A 19277-nucleotide genomic window follows, 5' to 3' on the forward strand; every position below is an offset into this window, starting at 1 on the left:
TTTTCTGAAATACAGATCACTTAATTTTACAAGACCAAAAATAATAATGTATTATAATCGATGAAACATGCATTGTATACACCCTGTAACAAACCTGTCTCTGAATGACTATTTTCATGTGTCCCCAGTTAGCTCCTGGGAAGACTTAAGGACAAATCTCCATGTTTTCTCTGTTGTAAGATTGCTTTCAGATGTTCTCATATGCTAAGAAGCAAAAACCTCCAGGACCTAGTGCTACATGTACTGTTGAACTGCTGGGATTTACAGAGTGTTAAACAGTAGCAATAAGATGGGGACTTCTTTGGACATGCCATACAAATGCTTAGACACAAGCTAATTGGCAATTACAGGAAAGCATTGAAATTTCCCATCAATCAGTTCTCTAAAGATGGTAGTTATGTCCCCTTAATGAGTGACCAATGGTCAGTAGTGGTGTGGTACTGCTGTTGTTCTGGTCAGTATCGGAGGCTGTGGACATTATTTAAGTCCCTCAAGCTGTCGACACACGGCAACCCTGATGTGAAATTGTTATTGAAGACACAAGCCATTAAATCAAGGCAAATTACCACTTTATCAGTCTAATAAACTCCCCAGTTAATCCGAGTTTTTAGACACTGCCAGATATTGCTGTAATATTTGTATTTATTCCTAATCTGGCCAGGGTGGTGTAGAACCTGTGAGAATGGTGCATTAATGCAGCTGAGTTTAACATAAATCACAAAGGGGGGACCTTCATTATGATGCTACACATGATGTCACACATGTCAAAATTTACATTTGAGTCGCCTGTTCTTGCTAATGACTTCCCTTACCTTGTTACTGACAGACTGTGACTGGAGAGTTCTTCTGAAAATGTCTAGTTATGATAGTCAGAATTATATCTTAAAACTAGCTTATTAGTAAAACTGGGATATGAGTTGTTGTTTTGTTTGGTCATTGTTTCCAAAACCCATGGTCTTAAAGGGAATAAGCAATTAGAACTAATTATGTCACCGGAAAACTTAAGTTGCTAGTGGACACAGGTACCCATAGAAACTGGTGCCAGTTACCATGGATACATCCACTATAGATACAGTAACCAAGGGTACAGTCATCGTAGATACAGTAACCAAGGGTGAAGTTGCCATGGATACAGTTACCAAGGGTAAAGTTGCCATGGATACAGATACCAGTGATAAAGTAATCAAGAAAATGGTTGCCAAGAGACCAAAGTTGGTACATCTGTTGAGCATACAAACCTGTATTACCTTGAATAATTGTGTGAGTCACAAAACATGTCTTACTTGACAGACACATTGTCTGACCAACAAGCTCTCTGTTGAAGATTGAGGACTCAGAATTATAATCACATTAATCCCAAGAGCTTCAGATCTACTTTGATATTTAGAACAGATTTGAAGAAGTGGCAGCCATTGTATTACAAAGGTCAAAAATGGACTGTCATTGTATAGGGAAGTTCAAACTATCTTTAGTATTTTCTTTGCCTCGAGTAATTTAGATAATTGTCCCAGAACACAACTCCATAAAACTAGAATGAGATATATCGGAGATTGAAATGCTTTCCAGACAATCATCTCCAGAGAGTTTCAGAATGGTTAGGTAATAAAAGGAGAAATACAATATAGACATGAATGATACTTGTCAGAATTTGGCAAGTAAAAGAATATGGTGATCTGTTAGATGTGGAGACACATAAAGATTAGCTTTTATACCAGTGCTTTGACCAGCAGGAAACCTGGGAAATAGACAATTTGTTATAAACCTGTCGCTATAAATGTAGACTGTGTATCTGTAATATAGCTGTTCTGTAATAAACAGTAAATGGTAAACCCACATGTCAACCAAGCTTAACAGGAAATTTCTCTCCAGAGTTATTGTAATGCTGTTCCATACATAAAGGATGCTTCTAAATCCATATACTGTTCTAGTCTCCTGAGAGGCCTTATCATCAATGCACTAGTGATTTGCGTAAACCTGTCCACCCTAACCAGGCAATGATGGACTCACCCAGTATTTATCTTGTCCAGTTCATTTCATTTGAAAGGATGGTAAAATACTTTGACCTTTAATTGGAAGGCGAAACACTTCACAATTGGTTAGCAATCATCTGTTTGATAATTTTAAATGCAGAAGGATCATAGTGATAGCTGTTTTACTGGCTACTGTCATTCTGGGCAGCAAAAAACTTCGGATTCAGAGTCTGGAGTTGAATCTGATCTAACCTGAAGTTGAATCCCATCAAATCTGGAGTAGAATCCCATCTAACATGGAGTTGAATCTCATCAAGCCTGGAGTTGAATCTCATCAAAACCTGTAGTTGAATCTCATCAAGCCTGGAGTTGACATTGACTGCCTGATGAGTTAAATCCTACATTATATGGAGAGCAGAAATTTTAAATTCCCACAGCCTAGAACTAAATGTGTCTTGTAGGGCAGACACATTTAAATCTATCACTTGGGAAAAAAAATCTTTGTTTTTACCACATTTTATATATCTCAAGATCTTGACTGCAGGTGCATGTTCTTAAAACATTTCTGCAAATGTCAAAGGACTTACTTTACAGGTTTTTCCACCAAATTTTCATTTTGCTTTCACCTCCAATGTATTTTTTCTTTTAGCCAAAATGTTTCCGAAAAATAAAGCTCATATAGATTAGACATGGAAAGTCAAACATGGCCATGGCTTAGTCAGTGCAATTGTACCTAGAAATGAAGGCAATAAAATGAGTAAATATTAGTGGGGCTAGGATATGGAAGTCTGAGGTTCGAGTCCCATTGTGGTCATTATGGTTCCTATATCAATGTTGTAGCACCTCTGTATCTGTATTTATTTATCTACACCTCCGTCAGATGGTAACATGCATATATAACTACATTGATCTTAGTCCTATCTATGTTTGTACAGCTTGGAACTCTTTAGAAGTGGAGGTTTGTTTTCTCAGGTGTTCTTGATAATCTTCACTGCATCTTTGTCTTGTTTCCTGTATCAGAGAGACCCTAATTAAAAGATACTACTGCATATCAATCCTGTGTAGCTATTTCTGCATAGTTATAGCTCATTAGCAAAAATCCAACAATATTTACATGAAACTTTCAATGATACGATCACCTTAATCTTTTAAATTGTAGTACTTCATGTATATTTTTATACCAGTTTTTAAAACTTTCCTTGGTGTCTTAAAATTCTCTAAAGGCTTCGATCAATTTAAATAAAAACTAAAGATAAAGAAAGTAAAAAAAATACACAGATTTTGGATAATTACGTAAAAAGGTAGGTCCATTTCAGATCAATTCAATACAAAAATTTATCTGTCTACCAATATAAGTGAGATCTGTGAAGGATTAGGTTAATGTTTGTAATATAGAAACTGCTGTGTGCATCTTAATGCACTCTTCATCCCCAAAGAGTTCCGGTATGGCACCCCGTAAGCTGGCCATTAAAGACAACATGTTTACATACAAAGGATTTAAATCATCGTTTATCTTAGGGTTTATATACAAGACCATCATGCCATCCACAAACATTCTGCATTTTTATTTTTATCTCCTTCTTAAGAAGTATATTCATTACCTAGTGTAACAGCTAGTATTTGACTGCATTACTTAGTTGACTGTCCAGCATCAGAGTTCCACATTCTTTCATCAATGTTATAATAACATTTATAACATGAAATGTTTGCAGACACTACTTTCTTTTGATTAGTTCTTAAATAATGTTTTTAAGTGTAAAAGTTGTAGTTGGTATGACTTTTACACAACATTTTTAAAAATCAAATCTCATATGATGCATTTGATTTTTGTCTCCAGAAATAGCAACAAAAGTTTTTTCTGTTCATGATGTAATGATCTTATAACAGTGAAAATTAAAAAAGTCTAACGGGAAAAATCAAAGTGGACTGATAGCTTTTAAATGTAGAATAACAAGGCTTTCAGTAATGGGAGATTTTATCTGGAATTGTAAGGAATCAATTATTTTGTCTTTGACTATTTGTCACAACCCACTACAGAGATAATATTAACTATGACATATTCTGTCTAGACACATCTGTAAAATTGATTTAGAATGAAATATTCTGTTTATAATAAAAGCACTTTTCTTTTTTTCGATTTACTTCATTGAAGAAAAATAACAATTTTGTTGAAGAATTTCTTTGATCCTGGCCTGGAATTCCCTACAGAACAATCGCCTTTGTATAATAACTGGTTTTCTGTCTGGTCGTAATACCAAAACGTAAGAAGATTATACACATTTTTAGCAGATTTTCCAATGATAAGATTCAAATGCTATTTAAGCTAAAAACAAAACCATTTTCTCCAAATTTAGTCTCATCTGCTTAAAATCATTGCTTTAAATTCTACTTTAAGTATTTTGAGATACAAGACGTAAATTAAGCCTGATGGATAAAATGGATTTTGGTGATGTTTGTGTAGCTCAGTGACATAAGATATTTGCTTCCCCAAGATTTGAAAAATGGTGGCTTCTTGGCAAGTTATATTTAGAGAGTATTACATCAACAGGTTTCCTTGATATTTAAATAATCAATTTATTAGATTTTTAGGAGAAAGGTTTTAAATCAAATTTTTTGATAACTTTAGAAAGTAGTGCCTCCTTGAAGGGATATTATCAGTGCATTACATAGTCAGTAGCTGCACCTATAGGGGATAGTGATGGGGATATTTTGATAAAAAAAGTTGTTGGTGTGTGAACAATTTTGAGTTGAGCCCCTAACGCTTATTTGTCTGACAATTAACACAGGTCGTTTACACCAATCCACAGAATCAAGTGGCCGAGAAAATCACAATTTGTTTGTACTTGGTTCAACATAGTGTTACTTCCCATAGACTCTTGAAGCCCAAAGCGCCATGATCTTGGCCTAACGTGTCAGTTGTATAATGTCAGACATTTGGATTTGGTATGGTTTTGGCGCACTTACGTTTGTTTGCTCTCATTTGTGGGGATGTTTTTAATTCAAAACACTTGGTATCCCTTCTCCATGTCTCTTTGTACATGAGCCAAGACAAAACGGTAAATTTGTTCACTGAGGACCTACATGCAATTACAGACAAGACTTGCTATGAGAGCTCATAAAAGGGAGACGATTACTTGACTTTGTTTCAAGAATGTGTTTGAAGGTGTAAGAATATTGATCAATTAACCATGAAATATTCTCATAAATTTTCGACAAATTCTTCGTCAGCTGTCAGATTTTCAGGGTAGTAAACAGCAGCATGGAAACATTAAATTTTAGAAATTTTATTATTTAAGGAAAAATTATTTATCTTGAATTGCTGTTTTTTTTCTTTTTGTCGATTAATTTGCAAGTGAAATCTTGTTGATTTTCAAAATCTAATAAACAGATTGCAGAAGTTCTCTGGGCCATCATAGGAAGGGGTTTTGTTGGGGCTAGCATTCCTGTTATTTTGTTGTTTGTACAGAAAAAAAATCCTTTTAAATAATTTTCTAAAATACACTAGGGGGTCAGTGATTTGGATTTCTATTGTCTTTAGACATGTAGAGGCAAACCAACTTTATTGAGTTTATTTCTACATTTAAAGGCTGTTTGATGTTTAAAAGATGTTGACTTTCATGATGTTAAACAAAAGCATGCATGTGGCATTATACAATTAGGGTACTGTAACACTGTTGGCTCAGTGTTAACAGCCAACAAACAGATGCCCTGACAAGCTAGTATTTCATCATTTAATCACAAATGGAGAGAGAGAATGTTTGAGAATCGTACTCAGCCTTTGTGACATGTGATTTGTTACTATTTAGAAAGATATTGAAGTTTTTTGTGCGGTTTGTTTAGCTGTAATATATTAAAATCCTACCGTCTCAAAGTCCTGTAATATTCTCGCTGGATGATAATCTGTACACTTGTTAGCAGTGTGTATCATATAACAGAACAAGGTTTAAAAAAACATACATGCTGTTTTTCTCTCTAATATTTTTCGCCTTTTTGCGTTTTAAATTGGACTTGCACATGTTTCATATACAGGGTTTTGGGAAGGTTCAAAGAGCTAGGCCAATAACTTGAGTTTAATACCTTTCCTCATCATAAACTTCAGCGCGCTCTGATGCTCCTGTCACAAGTTACAGGGTGGCCAAGTTATACACCAGGGTGACTTCCCAAGGGATCACAAGCCCTATTAACAGTTGACCAAAGTCACATATGACTTTGATAAGCCAAGTCAATTTGATCCTGGCTGTTAAAAAGGTTCTTTATAAGAACTTTTGTAAGAGTATCATGGTTGGGAATATCTGAGTTCAATGCTCACTCACAGGTGGCAGCACCTAGTCTGTATGTCAACATCTTGCCACCAGGTGGCACCACTAACTCAGCATCTCAACATTTGTACCACCAGATGGGGTCACCTACACCCCATCAATATGTCCAGTTTGTCAGAAATGTTTCCATTCTGACTTTCCTATTTCTCCTGTCTATGTAATGAGTGGTGAGGGAGGGGGTGATTTACAGAGTGTAAAATAGTGTACATAAAACATCCTGATTAATTTGCATGACTTTGTATTAAATTATATCAACCATTATATCAGAATAAAGGATTTATTTAATTATCTGGTTTGACAGTCTACAATACTTATTGAGTTGATTAGTGGTGAAATATAATCTAAATTACACCCCTTAATATAAGATTTATAATCTTGTTGCCAGATCCATTTTCAATTTTATAATTTGTGTATGTGTATGTTGTAAATGAAAATCTGAAAATAAAATATTGTTTAAACCAATTACACCCCTGATTTCAATGTGGATGGAAAACGTCATTGAAAAAATAATCTTTACACTCCAAATGAACACCTGCTGAATTTCCTTTTATAGACAGGAAAGAATTCCTATAAAAAAGTAAAATTATCAGTAATTTAACCAAGAGTACTTTATTTAAGACATGTACAATGGTGTATGTTAGGGGTTGTGTAAATATCTCGATGTTAAACCCACATTCCAATGATCAGGGATGTAACGGTGAGGTAACCTGACAAAATTAAATATCATTTGATTGGTTTGTAAATATAGCACTTGCAATTAATTCTCTCATTAAATTGAACATCAGGTGTCAATAATTCTTCTAAAAATATAAGTAAATATTATCACTTCATGCCTCAAGGCTAGAAGTTGTGACTGTTAATTCAAAAGTGTTTACAAATCGGCAGAAATACAGCGCTGAAAAAGTTGATGCATCATTTCAATTTTTCCCCACCTCTTTTTCAATACTTGACTCATATTTCATTTGAAGACATAATAAATTTATGGTATTTCATTTTACAGTATAAAAAGCAAATTACACCTTTGTTGTTAAAATATTTATGGCAATTTGGAAATCAGAAAAAAAGAGAAATGAATGTGAGACCGTGACTGGGTATAGACACTAGTGAGAAGATGTTAAACATGTGTGTATTTTGCTGCAGGTGCTCAGATTGCGGCTCCAGTTTTAGGAAAAATTATTAAATTTTGATTGGGTCTTTGAGTTGTCAAAAGGTATAGAAATTTAATGGTGCGGAAGAGAAGTATGTAAATGGTAGTCGTTAGTTGTTGGGGTCTCCTGCGATCTGACCCACGTTTCCTGTTCTGGTTTGTAGTAATTATCTGACACATTTGTTAATATTTCTGTCCATCTTGTACCTATAGTTATGGCCATGTGTACGTTAACTGGCAGTAGGTCTGCCTATCTGTCTGACGCCAGGAGTTACTGTTCATTTTCTTGTCTTTAAAACCAGTATTATAAATATCGTACCTTGGTTACGGTTTTTACATAGAAAATGTTGTCCTTTTTACCGTAGTCTTCCAGTAATTAACCCCAGGTATTGAGTCTACCCATGGATATTACTAGTACTGTACATTAACTTTTCTGTTTGATACTTAGTCATTGTCCTGCAATGCACCGTTCCTTACTTCAGAGCTGTACAGCTTCTTAAAGAATTAATATGGTAGACCCTATTCCAGGTTTTTATATTCATTAAAGATAAAAAAAGTTTAAAAAAATGAGTTGGAGGTATCATAAATTTTAAATTTTCTAAGGTTGAAAGTGTGGGATTTTCAACTTCGAGTTGATGCTGAGCAAAGTCATATAGTTGTTTTTTTTTTCAATTTTGTAATAAATAGTTTTGTCTGTTGTGGTTACAAATGTGAATGATTTATTTTTAATGAAACCATTTTCAGTTGTTCAATTGAAGATCTTGACAGGAGAAGAAAATCCAATCACAGGCGTTGTAACTATGGTGATTGGTAGAAGTTCTCGTAATTTTACTGGGCAGGGAAGCTTTTAACATTATCAATAATTTGCCTGGCGAGTTTCTCCCAAATTGGCGGCATTAGTGGTATAGTATAAAGACCTGTAGCACCAGCGGACTGCCAATATCCCGTGCAAATTTCCTCTGAAATATCATTAGAGGAAAATTAGCTTTATTGAACTGACAAGGGTATAGGAAGTTGTAAAGCAGAGTGCTTACAAGAATACGACCAAATAGTTTGATGTTTATTAACTCACGAAGGACCCAATAGTTCAACATTTATTAACTCCAGGGCAAACTCCGGAGTAATTTCAGCATTGATGGATTGACGGGGTATTTCTCCAATGTTTCTGATACCAAGATAGATGAACTGATGATCTCTGCGAGGACTTATTTCCTTATCTCACAAAACCGTTCCTGCCTGACCATCAATCTTTGTCATATAGATTCTTGTGTAAATTGTGTGATATTATGCAAATGTGACAAGAGCATTGAGGATTGAGATTTTATTATTGGGTGGGATACATGTCTCCATTAACAATTCACAAATGGGAAAGACGTCAGATGACTCATGCCTTCCAGTGGATAAATCTGAAGAATTGCTCCAGGACAATTTTATCAATGTTGGGATGTTACATATCAGCACTTTGGATGGATTTAAACTGACACTTGTGGTCAGCCTGGTGTCCATATTAAGGTGGTAATAGCAATTGACCACATGTGACATTGACCAGTTTGATGAGGTCTGGCCAGTGCGACCTTATCAAAGGTCTCCATGCTATGTGAAACACAACACTTGCCCTATCCATAGATCACAATATATCACCAATTTGTAGCCACAGTTTCACACACAATGGTCTGGGAGGTGGCTGGTGTTGGCCATCAACACCTCTCTCCCTTTGTAATTGAAACTAGTCCCAACATGCCAGTGTGGTCAGTTTGTCAGCATTCTGTCTTCACCCCTTGGTTTATGATGACCCATGGTCAAGCTAGTTTATCCAACACTGCTGTATCAGATAAATCTACAGCTAGGAAGTTCTCACACGATTAAGGGTCATTTTAGGAAAATGTCATGATTGAATTTAAAAACGACAGGTGTAAAATGGTATAATATTGTGCTGGATACAATGGAAGGTACAAAGTTCAACATCTACAATAACATAGTAAATATAGTGGAAAAAATTTAATGGGATACACTGATCAGCAAATATTCCTATGTAAACAGCAGGGTTGTGCTTTATATACATTTTGGTCAGTGTATAATTCTAAACCTTAACCAAACATTTGGATAATTTGATCTACCATCTGCCTATAGAGTACTTGTATGACCAGGGAGATGTTTCTGACAAGTTGCAGCGGTCATTGTTTATACTGGTCAGTAGTGGTACTAGGGAAGGACTGTGTTTCTCTGACATACCTCTCCTTCTTGTAGGGGTGGGGAGTGGGGGGAGCATGTGTCAAAGCATGACTTTCATGAGTTTCATAGAGTTTCATTTCTCATCATACGCTATTGTTATTCTGCCCCCCCCCTGCCCCCACCTCCCCAAAGGCACCCATCATCCAAAAAATTAATTGAATTTTCCTTTTCCTTTTATGAAATGTATCAAGATATTTTGTATAAAAAATCAACCGTGACTACAAGTAGATATAGCCTTGTCTGATTGGCTTGAACCTTCAAGCAGACAATCACCGAAATACCAAATTAGCAAGCTTGCTTCTGGTTCAGCCTCTGGAGGTTTGTTTGTATTTGTATCTGCACTCTTTGCATGCTGAAGATGACATTATCTTAAAATACATAAAAGTCTCCCTCTAGGCCCTTGTTATTTAAGCTGACAATTTATATGACGACCTGCACTCTAGACTTCTGAGATATATGCGAAGACCTGCCCTCTAGACCCCTGTAATATAAGCTGACAATATATATGAAAACCTGCCCTCCAGAGCCTCAATGCATTACACAGAGTACATATGTTTGCTGTGTGTGTACAATTACCATGCCAGAAACGGCATGTAGCAGGAACACACTGGCAACACAAACATTTTTATAACGTTTATCTGTTTTCTCACAAAGTAGAGAAGCTCATTCATCATGTGGTTAAAATTCTTCATATAGACTGAATTAGCTTCCTCTCCAGACCTGGCTCGTCTTTATATGGATGTCACTAGTGAATTTAACTTTCAAAATTGTACAAATATACCTTTAGGATATTATAATAAAAAAGTAATGTACTTTTCTCTTCTTCATTCTTTGTTTGAATGGAAGATTTAAAATGACCTGAGGTTTGTAAGGGAATGGGTTGTAATTCCTTTAATCCTAGCTGTTCTCGCCTAGTCTATTCTCTGGTAAACACTCCAGGTCAAACATTCTCACATCCACAGGCAGAGTCGTGCTGTCTGTTTACTGTCCTCCACACGACACCGGGCACGTGTACCCAACAACACAGACAGCAGTTTAGGATTATACCCACGAGTACCTAAACCCTAACTTGTAAATTTGTGTGTAAATACTGGTATTTGAAGATGTAGGACATGGACTAGCTTTTAGAGTTGCCTTTTATGTGTGATAAATTGGGTGTCCACTCCGGGTATGGAGACAAGACTGGTAGTGATGGGAGACCGCCTACAGATGTACACTGATCCCATGTCTTTACTGTACTTCTTCGTTGTAATTGTTTATCAGGGAGATAAACTTCTACAACATGATATTGCAAATTTATACAAAATATCTATAATTTAAACTCATAATTAAAAAAAATATACGTGACATTTTCTTTTAATGTTAATTTCAATTTACTTTTGGTACACCCGTTACAAACGCCAACCTGACTCTTATATTTAAATTGAAAGTATTTGTGTTTTACCAACACCACGATGGCCTTGCCAACTGACCAAACAATACAAAAACATGATGGAACACAAAATATGTGATGTCAGGTCAATACGAGATTGGCGGTTATCAAATCCCATCCTCATACGTCTTGATCATGTCGGCTTATCACCCCCAACTTGTCAATTACAGCTTCCACAGGTTATCAACAAATGTCCCCGTGATCATCAATTTCGCTATCTTACATGTGATTCTCTGTGCTAATCAAAATAAAATTTATACTCTTTCATTCCTGGGGAAAAAACTTGTACGACTACCTTGGTTCTTTATGACTCCACGCACAATTACGTTGATGTAGAATCAGGAGAAAAAGAAATCTATGTTTGTTTTTATGTCTCCGATGGTGTGATGTGAAGAAAATAATTAATGAAGTTTCTGTCTGACAGGGAAGGTATAGGGTTATCATTATATAGGGTTGTCATTATGTTAGGTTATCATAATATAGGGTTATCATTATATAGGGTTGTCATTATATAGGGTTATCATTATATAGGGTTATCATTACATAGGGTTGTCATTATGTTGGGTTATCATAATATAGGGTTATCATTATATAGGGTTGTCATTATATAGGGTTATCATTATATAGGGTTGTCATTATGTTGGGTTATCATAATATAGGGTTATCATTATATAGGGTTGTCATTATATAGGGTTATCATTATATAGGGTTATCATTACATAGGGTTGTCATTATGTTGGGTTATCATAATATAGGGTTATCATTATATAGGGTTGTCATGATATAGGGTTATCATTATATAGGGTTATCAATATGTAAGGTTGTCATTATAAAGGGTTATCATTATATAGGGTTGTCATTATATAGGGTTGTCATTATTTTGGGTTGTCATTTTATTGGGTTGTCATTACATAGGGTTATCATTATATAGGGTTGTCATTATATATCATTATAAAGGGTTGTCATTATATAGGGTTATCATTATCTAGGGTTGTCATAGTCTTACAGGGTTACTATAACGTTATTACAAAGTATTAATATTAGTTTTATAAGGTTATCAGGTGTAAAAGGTTTATCATATTATTGGGTTAACAGGGAATATAGTACTTTAGCAGTACAGTGTTATCAGGTATCACAGAGAAGAAGTTAGAGGTTAGAGTTCACCAGTGGTTACTTAAGATTTTAAAGTTAAAAAACCCACCAATATCATGGAATCTTCTACAGCTTCATTGTTAAAAATGTGTTGATAGGACCAATTGGTATGTTTTGGGTATGAGTTGTACTTTAAAAATTCCTCATGTCTTGGTGTAAAATAGTTGGAAATATTTCTCTTACATATAGGTAGTAGATATGATTTGACCAACTGGGTCATATTTCTATGTTGGACTTTCTGTCCTCTGATCTCCGACAGATGGCAAACTTGTTTGTTTATCAACAGATGAGAAATGTAAATCAGTTTAATGGTATTGATATTTTGGCCTTTTCTGTCCCTTTGACCCTGTAAAATATTTAAATGCTTGTTCCCATGAGGGGTAATTAAATCCATATGATGATGGCCCTTTTGACTGGATTATGGCCCCTTGTGCTGGTACCCAGATGGAAGGACAGTTGTTGGTAGCCATCTTATGTCACAAGTACTCCAGATCTGTCAGCAAGTATGGCTATAGAACAGGTGCTTCCTACTTCATTCTACCAATCAGTCACTCACTTTAATGTCAATTTTATGGTCAGTGGCTGGAGAGAATGACCATTTACATTTATTGGCTGACCAAAGGTCTGCTGCTATCATTATTGTAATTCTAACATTTCAAAGTACCCTGATATCTCTACCAATACATGGTAGGGAATTCATTTCCTAAAACAAACAAACATGTACAGGCCAGTACTTTGGTCAGCTGAATTGGTCAGTATGTTAATGAGGTGATCACTAGAATTCCATTTAACAGATCAAATTGGATCTGTCCATCAAACTAGACATTAATATCACTGGCACATTGTTTTATGGTGTCACTTTAACCTTAACTAGCCACAATATTGTCTGATGTGGTTACCATTGAAACTAGCCACTGTACTTTGGTTGCCTTGGAAACTAGACAACCACTCCATGAAACAAACTTTGATGGATGTCTGTTCAAAAAAATTTAGCAGAATTTATTAAAATATTTTCAACTAACTTTACATTTTCTTTTATTCTTTTGAAGCTGGTTGCCTTATTCTGTAAATCATTTTTTTTCTCTTTACAGCTGCAGCACCGAACCAGAACTTGCCAAACCCTAGAATTACAGAACACCCACAGGATGACTACTTGTCTCCCAATAACCCAGAAACTTTGGATTGTCGGGCAGAGGGCGACCCGAAACCCACCATAACATGGTATCACAATAACGAACGTGTGATAACGTACCCGGAGAATCCCTCAACTCCGAAGATGTTAATCGAAGACAGGAAGTTATTTTTTCTAAGCGTTACACATAATAGGAAGGAATCTGACGTAGGAGTATATTACTGCAACGCAACCAACATTCATGGCAGTGCAATAAGCCGAAATGCAACTCTTAAAATTGCTGGTAAGTTTCCTTGCTTTGATGGGCAAAATATTAAAATCCTCACAAAATAAACGAACCAATCTGATGCCAGGCTCCAATTCCTTAGAGATCCTATCATCAAAGTCTATAGGAAATTTGTAGTTTTAGATTCGGACTTGAAGTTTTTGTGCGATATGTTACGAGAGTTTTTTTTAAATGGGAACTTTTGATTGACTGTTAAAGTCTGGCACAGAACTGCTGGCTTTTTAGGACTGTGTGAAAGAAAAGATTTCCTACAGGGACTCTGAGGAACTGTGTGAAAGAAAAATATTTCCAAGAGCAACTTTGTGAGGAAGTGTGTGTGATATGTTAAAGTCATGCTAACTTGGCAATAGCTCATACAAATACAACCTTATGGAATTATCTTGTGTTTTATCTTGTGTATTTTGGGTGCAACTGTTTTTTCTTTCTTTTTTTTTCTAAACCAATTCTAAAGTAGAAGATCAAGTTATCATACAATTGTAATAAAAATCAAGGCCATTAGCAATATCATTTCCATAAGTGCACACACAAGATAACAAAAATGAAGGATTTTTTTTAACAAGTGCTTACATTCAATAGTGTCATTGTTTATTATCTTAGTACACTACTGTCAAGAGGTCTGGTCTGTTGCCATGGTAACTCTTCTTTCATGAGGTCTGGTCTGTTGTAATTGTAACTCATCTGTCAGGGGGTTTGGTCTGTTGTCATTGTAACTCTTCTGTCATGAGGTCTGGTCTGTTGCCATGGTTACTCTTCTGTCATGAGGTCTGGTCTGTTGTCATGGTTACTCTTCTGTCATGAGGTCTGGTCTATTGTCTGAACACTTTACAGTCAGGAGCTTTGGTCTGATGTTGTCTGTTGTCATGGTAACTTTACAATCAGGGGACTGGTCTGTTGTTTTTGGTTGTCATGATAACTAAACAATCATGAGGACTGGGCTGTTGAATTATTTGATGGTGTTCAGTTTTACCATCTGTATCACAAACAGCAAGACAAGACCCGTACAACAGAAATTAAGTGCTAGATGATGTAACTGGAATGAGTTTTTCCTTTGTCATAATGTAACACAATTCAACTTCATAAACAAGTGATTTCATCATTTACAGAAACTCCTAAAGCTCCTTTATCATGCTATTAATTAACTTGTGTAGTCATTATTACATAAATCCATTAACCCTGTCATCCCTAATTTTTTTCAAACATGAACTACCCTCCACATTCATAGGAACGTTCCATGTTGTTGTTGTGGGGTGGGAAATATTGATGGCTCAAGCTAACTAGGCCTTTGTTTAGAGGGTCAAGATGGTAAAGGGTCTTTAAGCTTCATTAACCCAAGTGTTAGTCAAATATCACTTCCTTACAATATATTCCTGATAACCAAAAATCAATATGCTATACAAAGTAAACAGCATGTGTTTCCATTCAGCTTCATGCTTCAAGTCCCAAAATGTGTAAATACTAATGTTTTCCATGATGACAATACAACAAAGTCTGTTAACACAGTGTTTCCAAATCCTACACTTACTTTTAGCATCACTGATACTGCTGTGTCCCCAAATTTAAATCTTCTGTCAAGTTTCCGCTTCACTTAGGATTTGAAAGTGATTCACCTATGTGCAGTCGTTAATCAGGAGTATTTGCTTCCTTCATTGACGAAATAAACATAGAAATTAATTTTCTAAAGGAAGAAAAGCTGATGTAATTTTCCATTCAATTTATTCCCTTCAAAGCATTTTCATAGAATCATTAAATGTATAAAAATTTCGCGTTTGAAGATGAAATTGTCCGCAGCATGAAGCCTGCTGATTCCTGGGTCAGGTTTGATAGCTTTAATATACTTCTACTAGATTGAGATATACCAGTGGAATTATGGGATATTTCTTATCTGGACTGTGGTAAATATTGAGAAACTCAGATGGCAACAAAGATTTGACATGTGCTCTCCAACAAAGGATAACATTCATGGAATAGAATAATATAACTTGATGGAAAAATTTTTCAAAAATAATAATTCTTCACCAGCAAAGTTTACAAGTGTATGTAAGAAAAATGTCATTAACGGTAACCATAGATATGTAACATTTACCGTAGCAACACACTGCAGTCTTATCTCAATTGGCCACTCTTTAATGGAAGCTAAGATGGAATATGCAAAAAATGAAATAAATTGAATTTGATGACTTATTGCGGGGCAGGTAGTGCCCCCTGGTGGAGGGACAGAGGGCTTTAGATATCGTGTTAAGTAGCTCAACAAAACATGACACCATACCAATAAAAATAAGATAGTTATGAAAAATATATCAACCATATGAACTTTATAATTCCAAGCTATAAATCGCTGGTTTAAAGCAAGACAGGAGGCCTGATTAATATGAAACGTGAGGAGTTTCATATGTTACTTTACTGATCAGAGTCAGGTGGATGTTTTATTTACATATTATTGCAGTGATCAGAGTCATGTTGACTAAACAAGTCTGTGATAAGATGCGTAATAATTATATGTGTGGCATAATCATATTGTGTGGTCTATAGCAACTCTTTCCATGTTGGAATAAATCACGATTCTCTCTTGCTTTGGTCTTCTATTCTTTTTGATTTTTTAGGCTAAATGTACCACACTTGTGTTTCAGCCTATTGTTTCAGCCTATTGTTTCAGCCTTTGGAGCAAGTTTTTCATTTCTTTATTTCTTAGATGTGTGCAATTTTTTATTTTCATTTCTTTGCATCATTTTCAGTTTTAAAAGATAATTTCCGAGAGTCTCCATCTAGCCAGTCAGCTGCTGTAGGTGAAACTGTCACATTTCACTGTCAACCACCTAAAGGAGAGCCGGAACCAACCATATTATGGCTGAAATCCAGCGAGCAAATTCAGACTGGAAGCAGCAACAATCGTTTCCAGGTCAAACCAAACGGTGACCTTGTCATTACATCCACACGGAAACGAGACGCCGGTATTTATAAATGTATTGCCAGTAACAAGGCTGGAGAGAGGGAAAGCAGTCCAGCGACACTCAAGGTTTTAGGTAAATAGAGCGAATATGTGATTCATTATTAGGGTAGTCAAATCGAGAAACACCTCAAAAAAATCATTTTATGTGTAAACGTGATGATTTATCAGAAGATTTATAGATAAAGATGAAGTAACTCGTCTACAAATGAACCATGCATACAAGATGTAGTTGTGATAAGGAACTGTAGATTGCATGTTATTACTGTGTCACTAATGGTTTACGCTAATGACATTCAGTTTTATACACAACAGGCAAATGAGTTTGTCAGAATATATCATCTGGTATGTCGTATTATTGAAATGGCTGTGTCATATATATCATGTCGTGATGGAAAGTTTTAAATTACATTGTCAAAATATATGAATACCTTTCTACAGAATCTAATTGATGGATTATTTTGTAGAAAAGCCAAGCTTCAGACGATATCCAGTGGATGTGACAACAACAGAAGGAAAAACTATTGAGTTCCCTTGTGATGTGATAGGGGACCAACCCTTAAATGTGGAATGGAAGAAAGAAGGAGGTGTTATTAAATATGGAAGGTAAGTGAGGTCATATCTAACTCTTGAAATCTGTCCAACCAACGGAAAAAAAGAGATAAAATTTAATATTTTCATAAAAATAAAGTGTAAATTGGGATGATTTCTCAGTAACTAACTTGAAGTTTGTCGAACCTGACATAAAGTAATGAAATATGCCGAACAAATTATTCAACAATCTTAGATAAGACACAGATTTTTCCATCTTACACATGGAACAACCATTTCTCCCTCAGATATAAAAACTTAATGTGGCATGATTTCTCATAACAGAATGCGAAAGTTGCCAGATCACATGTTAAGAATTGAGGATGTGGAGTCAAGTGATGCTGGAACCTATATATGTGTGGCAACCAATGCTGTAGGAACCACCGAAGCCGTGGCAACACTCACTGTGCAATGTAAGTGAAATAAGAAAGTTATCTGAAAGATGGATGAGTAGAATTATAAGGTAGATGTTTGTCCTGCCCGATAATAAGCCCAGTGGATCATGAAAGCCCATTCTGTTCAGATTCAGTAGCTTGGCTTATTACAGGACAGTCAAATAGCACTTGTAGGTAGTTTTACTGAATGGCCAACACATTGAGGTGGGCTTATTAGCTGACATAGGCTTTTTTTACAGTATTCTTCTGTCATTTTATCAGGATTTACCCTTTCTGGTCAAATGTGTAGAGCGGACAGTAGAGGTTCATGATATCAAAGTGTGTAGAATAGGCCATAGAAGTTCATGATATCACAGTGTGTAGAATGGGCAGTAGAGGTTCATGATATCACAGTGTGTAGAATGGGCAGTAGAGGTTTATGATATCACAGTGTGTAGAATGGGCAGTAGAGGTTCATGATATCACAGTGTGTAGAATGGGCAGTAGAGGTTCATGATATCACAGTGTGTAGAATGGGCAGTAGAGGTTCATGATATCACAGTGTGTAGAATGGGCAGTAGAGGTTCATGATATCAAAGTGTGTAGAATGGGTAGTAGAGGTTCATGATATCGCAGTGTGTAGAATGGACAGTAGAGGTTCATGATATCACAGTGTGTAGAATGGGCAGTAGAGGTTCATGATATCAAAGTGTGTAGAATGGGCAGTAGAGGTTCATGATATCACAGTGTGTAGAGCGGACAGTAGAGGTTCATGATATCACAGTGTGTAGAATGGGCAGTAGAGGTTCATGATATCACAGTGTGTAGAATGGGCAGTAGAGGTTCATGATATCACAGTGTGTAGAATGGGCAGTAGAGGTTCATGATATCACAGTGTGTAGAATGGGCAGTAGAGGTTCATGATATCACAGTGTGTAGAATGGGCAGTAGAGGTTCATGATATCACAGTGTGTAGAATGGGCAGTAGAGGTTCATGATATCACAGTGTGTAGAACTGGCTTTAGATATACAACATTATACTGTGATATTGCCTGACGGCAGACTAAGCTGGAAGTAAACTCTAACTAATTAAAACACAACATGTCGGGTTAATTGATTTCATCTCACACGGGGCTAGACCCTCAATCACCTCGGACACCTTTACATACCTGTCATGTGAACTGTCGCGCCCCTCGTTTGTCACCTGTCACCACGACACAGTGTGATTAGTTTTTGTTTGTATTTATGACAATGCTGGTCTGCTACGTTATCAGAAAGTTTACGTGTTTCTCCAAGACTGTGTATTGATATTTTATTATACCTCCAAGACAAGATGTACTCTACTCTGATGACAATGATGTATTAATTGTTACCAGAAAAATATGTAATATTCATTAGGATTGTGTATATGGTTCAGCGTTATTGTGTTAGTGTCAGTATTGAAATAGACAAATTACTACAACGGTGTCCAAGTCAACATAATACAGTGTATTTGCACCTGCTACATGTCGTACAGGTCACCGGAAATACATACTTCTGTCCTAAAACAGAAATGAACGTCAGGAATATTTCTTTGATAACAATGAAGTCGAAATATCAGGAAATTTTATTTTTCAAAGAAGAAACTTGGTTTAGAAATTTGTAGTAAGAAAGAAAGATATTATTGAAGAAGATATAAAAGTATTAGAAAAGAAGAGG

The 19277-nt window shown here is 35.8% G+C and overlaps 1 protein-coding gene across 4 annotated transcripts in view; it reads left to right on the top strand.

The window, feature by feature from the left end:
• Positions 1-19277, top strand: part of LOC132548086 (roundabout homolog 1-like) — a 140477-nt gene that overhangs the window by 98916 nt on the left and 22284 nt on the right. For all 4 annotated transcript variants that reach the window (XM_060211921.1, XM_060211913.1, XM_060211928.1 and 1 more), the window contains 4 exons: positions 13344-13667; positions 16403-16690; positions 17082-17220; positions 17491-17618. In XM_060211921.1, coding sequence (XP_060067904.1) covers positions 13344-13667; positions 16403-16690; positions 17082-17220; positions 17491-17618 — 879 coding nt within the window. The remainder of the gene's footprint in view (positions 1-13343; positions 13668-16402; positions 16691-17081; positions 17221-17490; positions 17619-19277) is intronic.

The sequence above is a fragment of the Ylistrum balloti genome, unplaced genomic scaffold (assembly GCF_031769215.1).
Source record: "Ylistrum balloti isolate Yb309-2 unplaced genomic scaffold, AGI_CSIRO_Ybal_v1 Utg369614, whole genome shotgun sequence".
Lineage (NCBI taxonomy): Eukaryota > Metazoa > Mollusca > Bivalvia > Pectinida > Pectinidae > Ylistrum > Ylistrum balloti.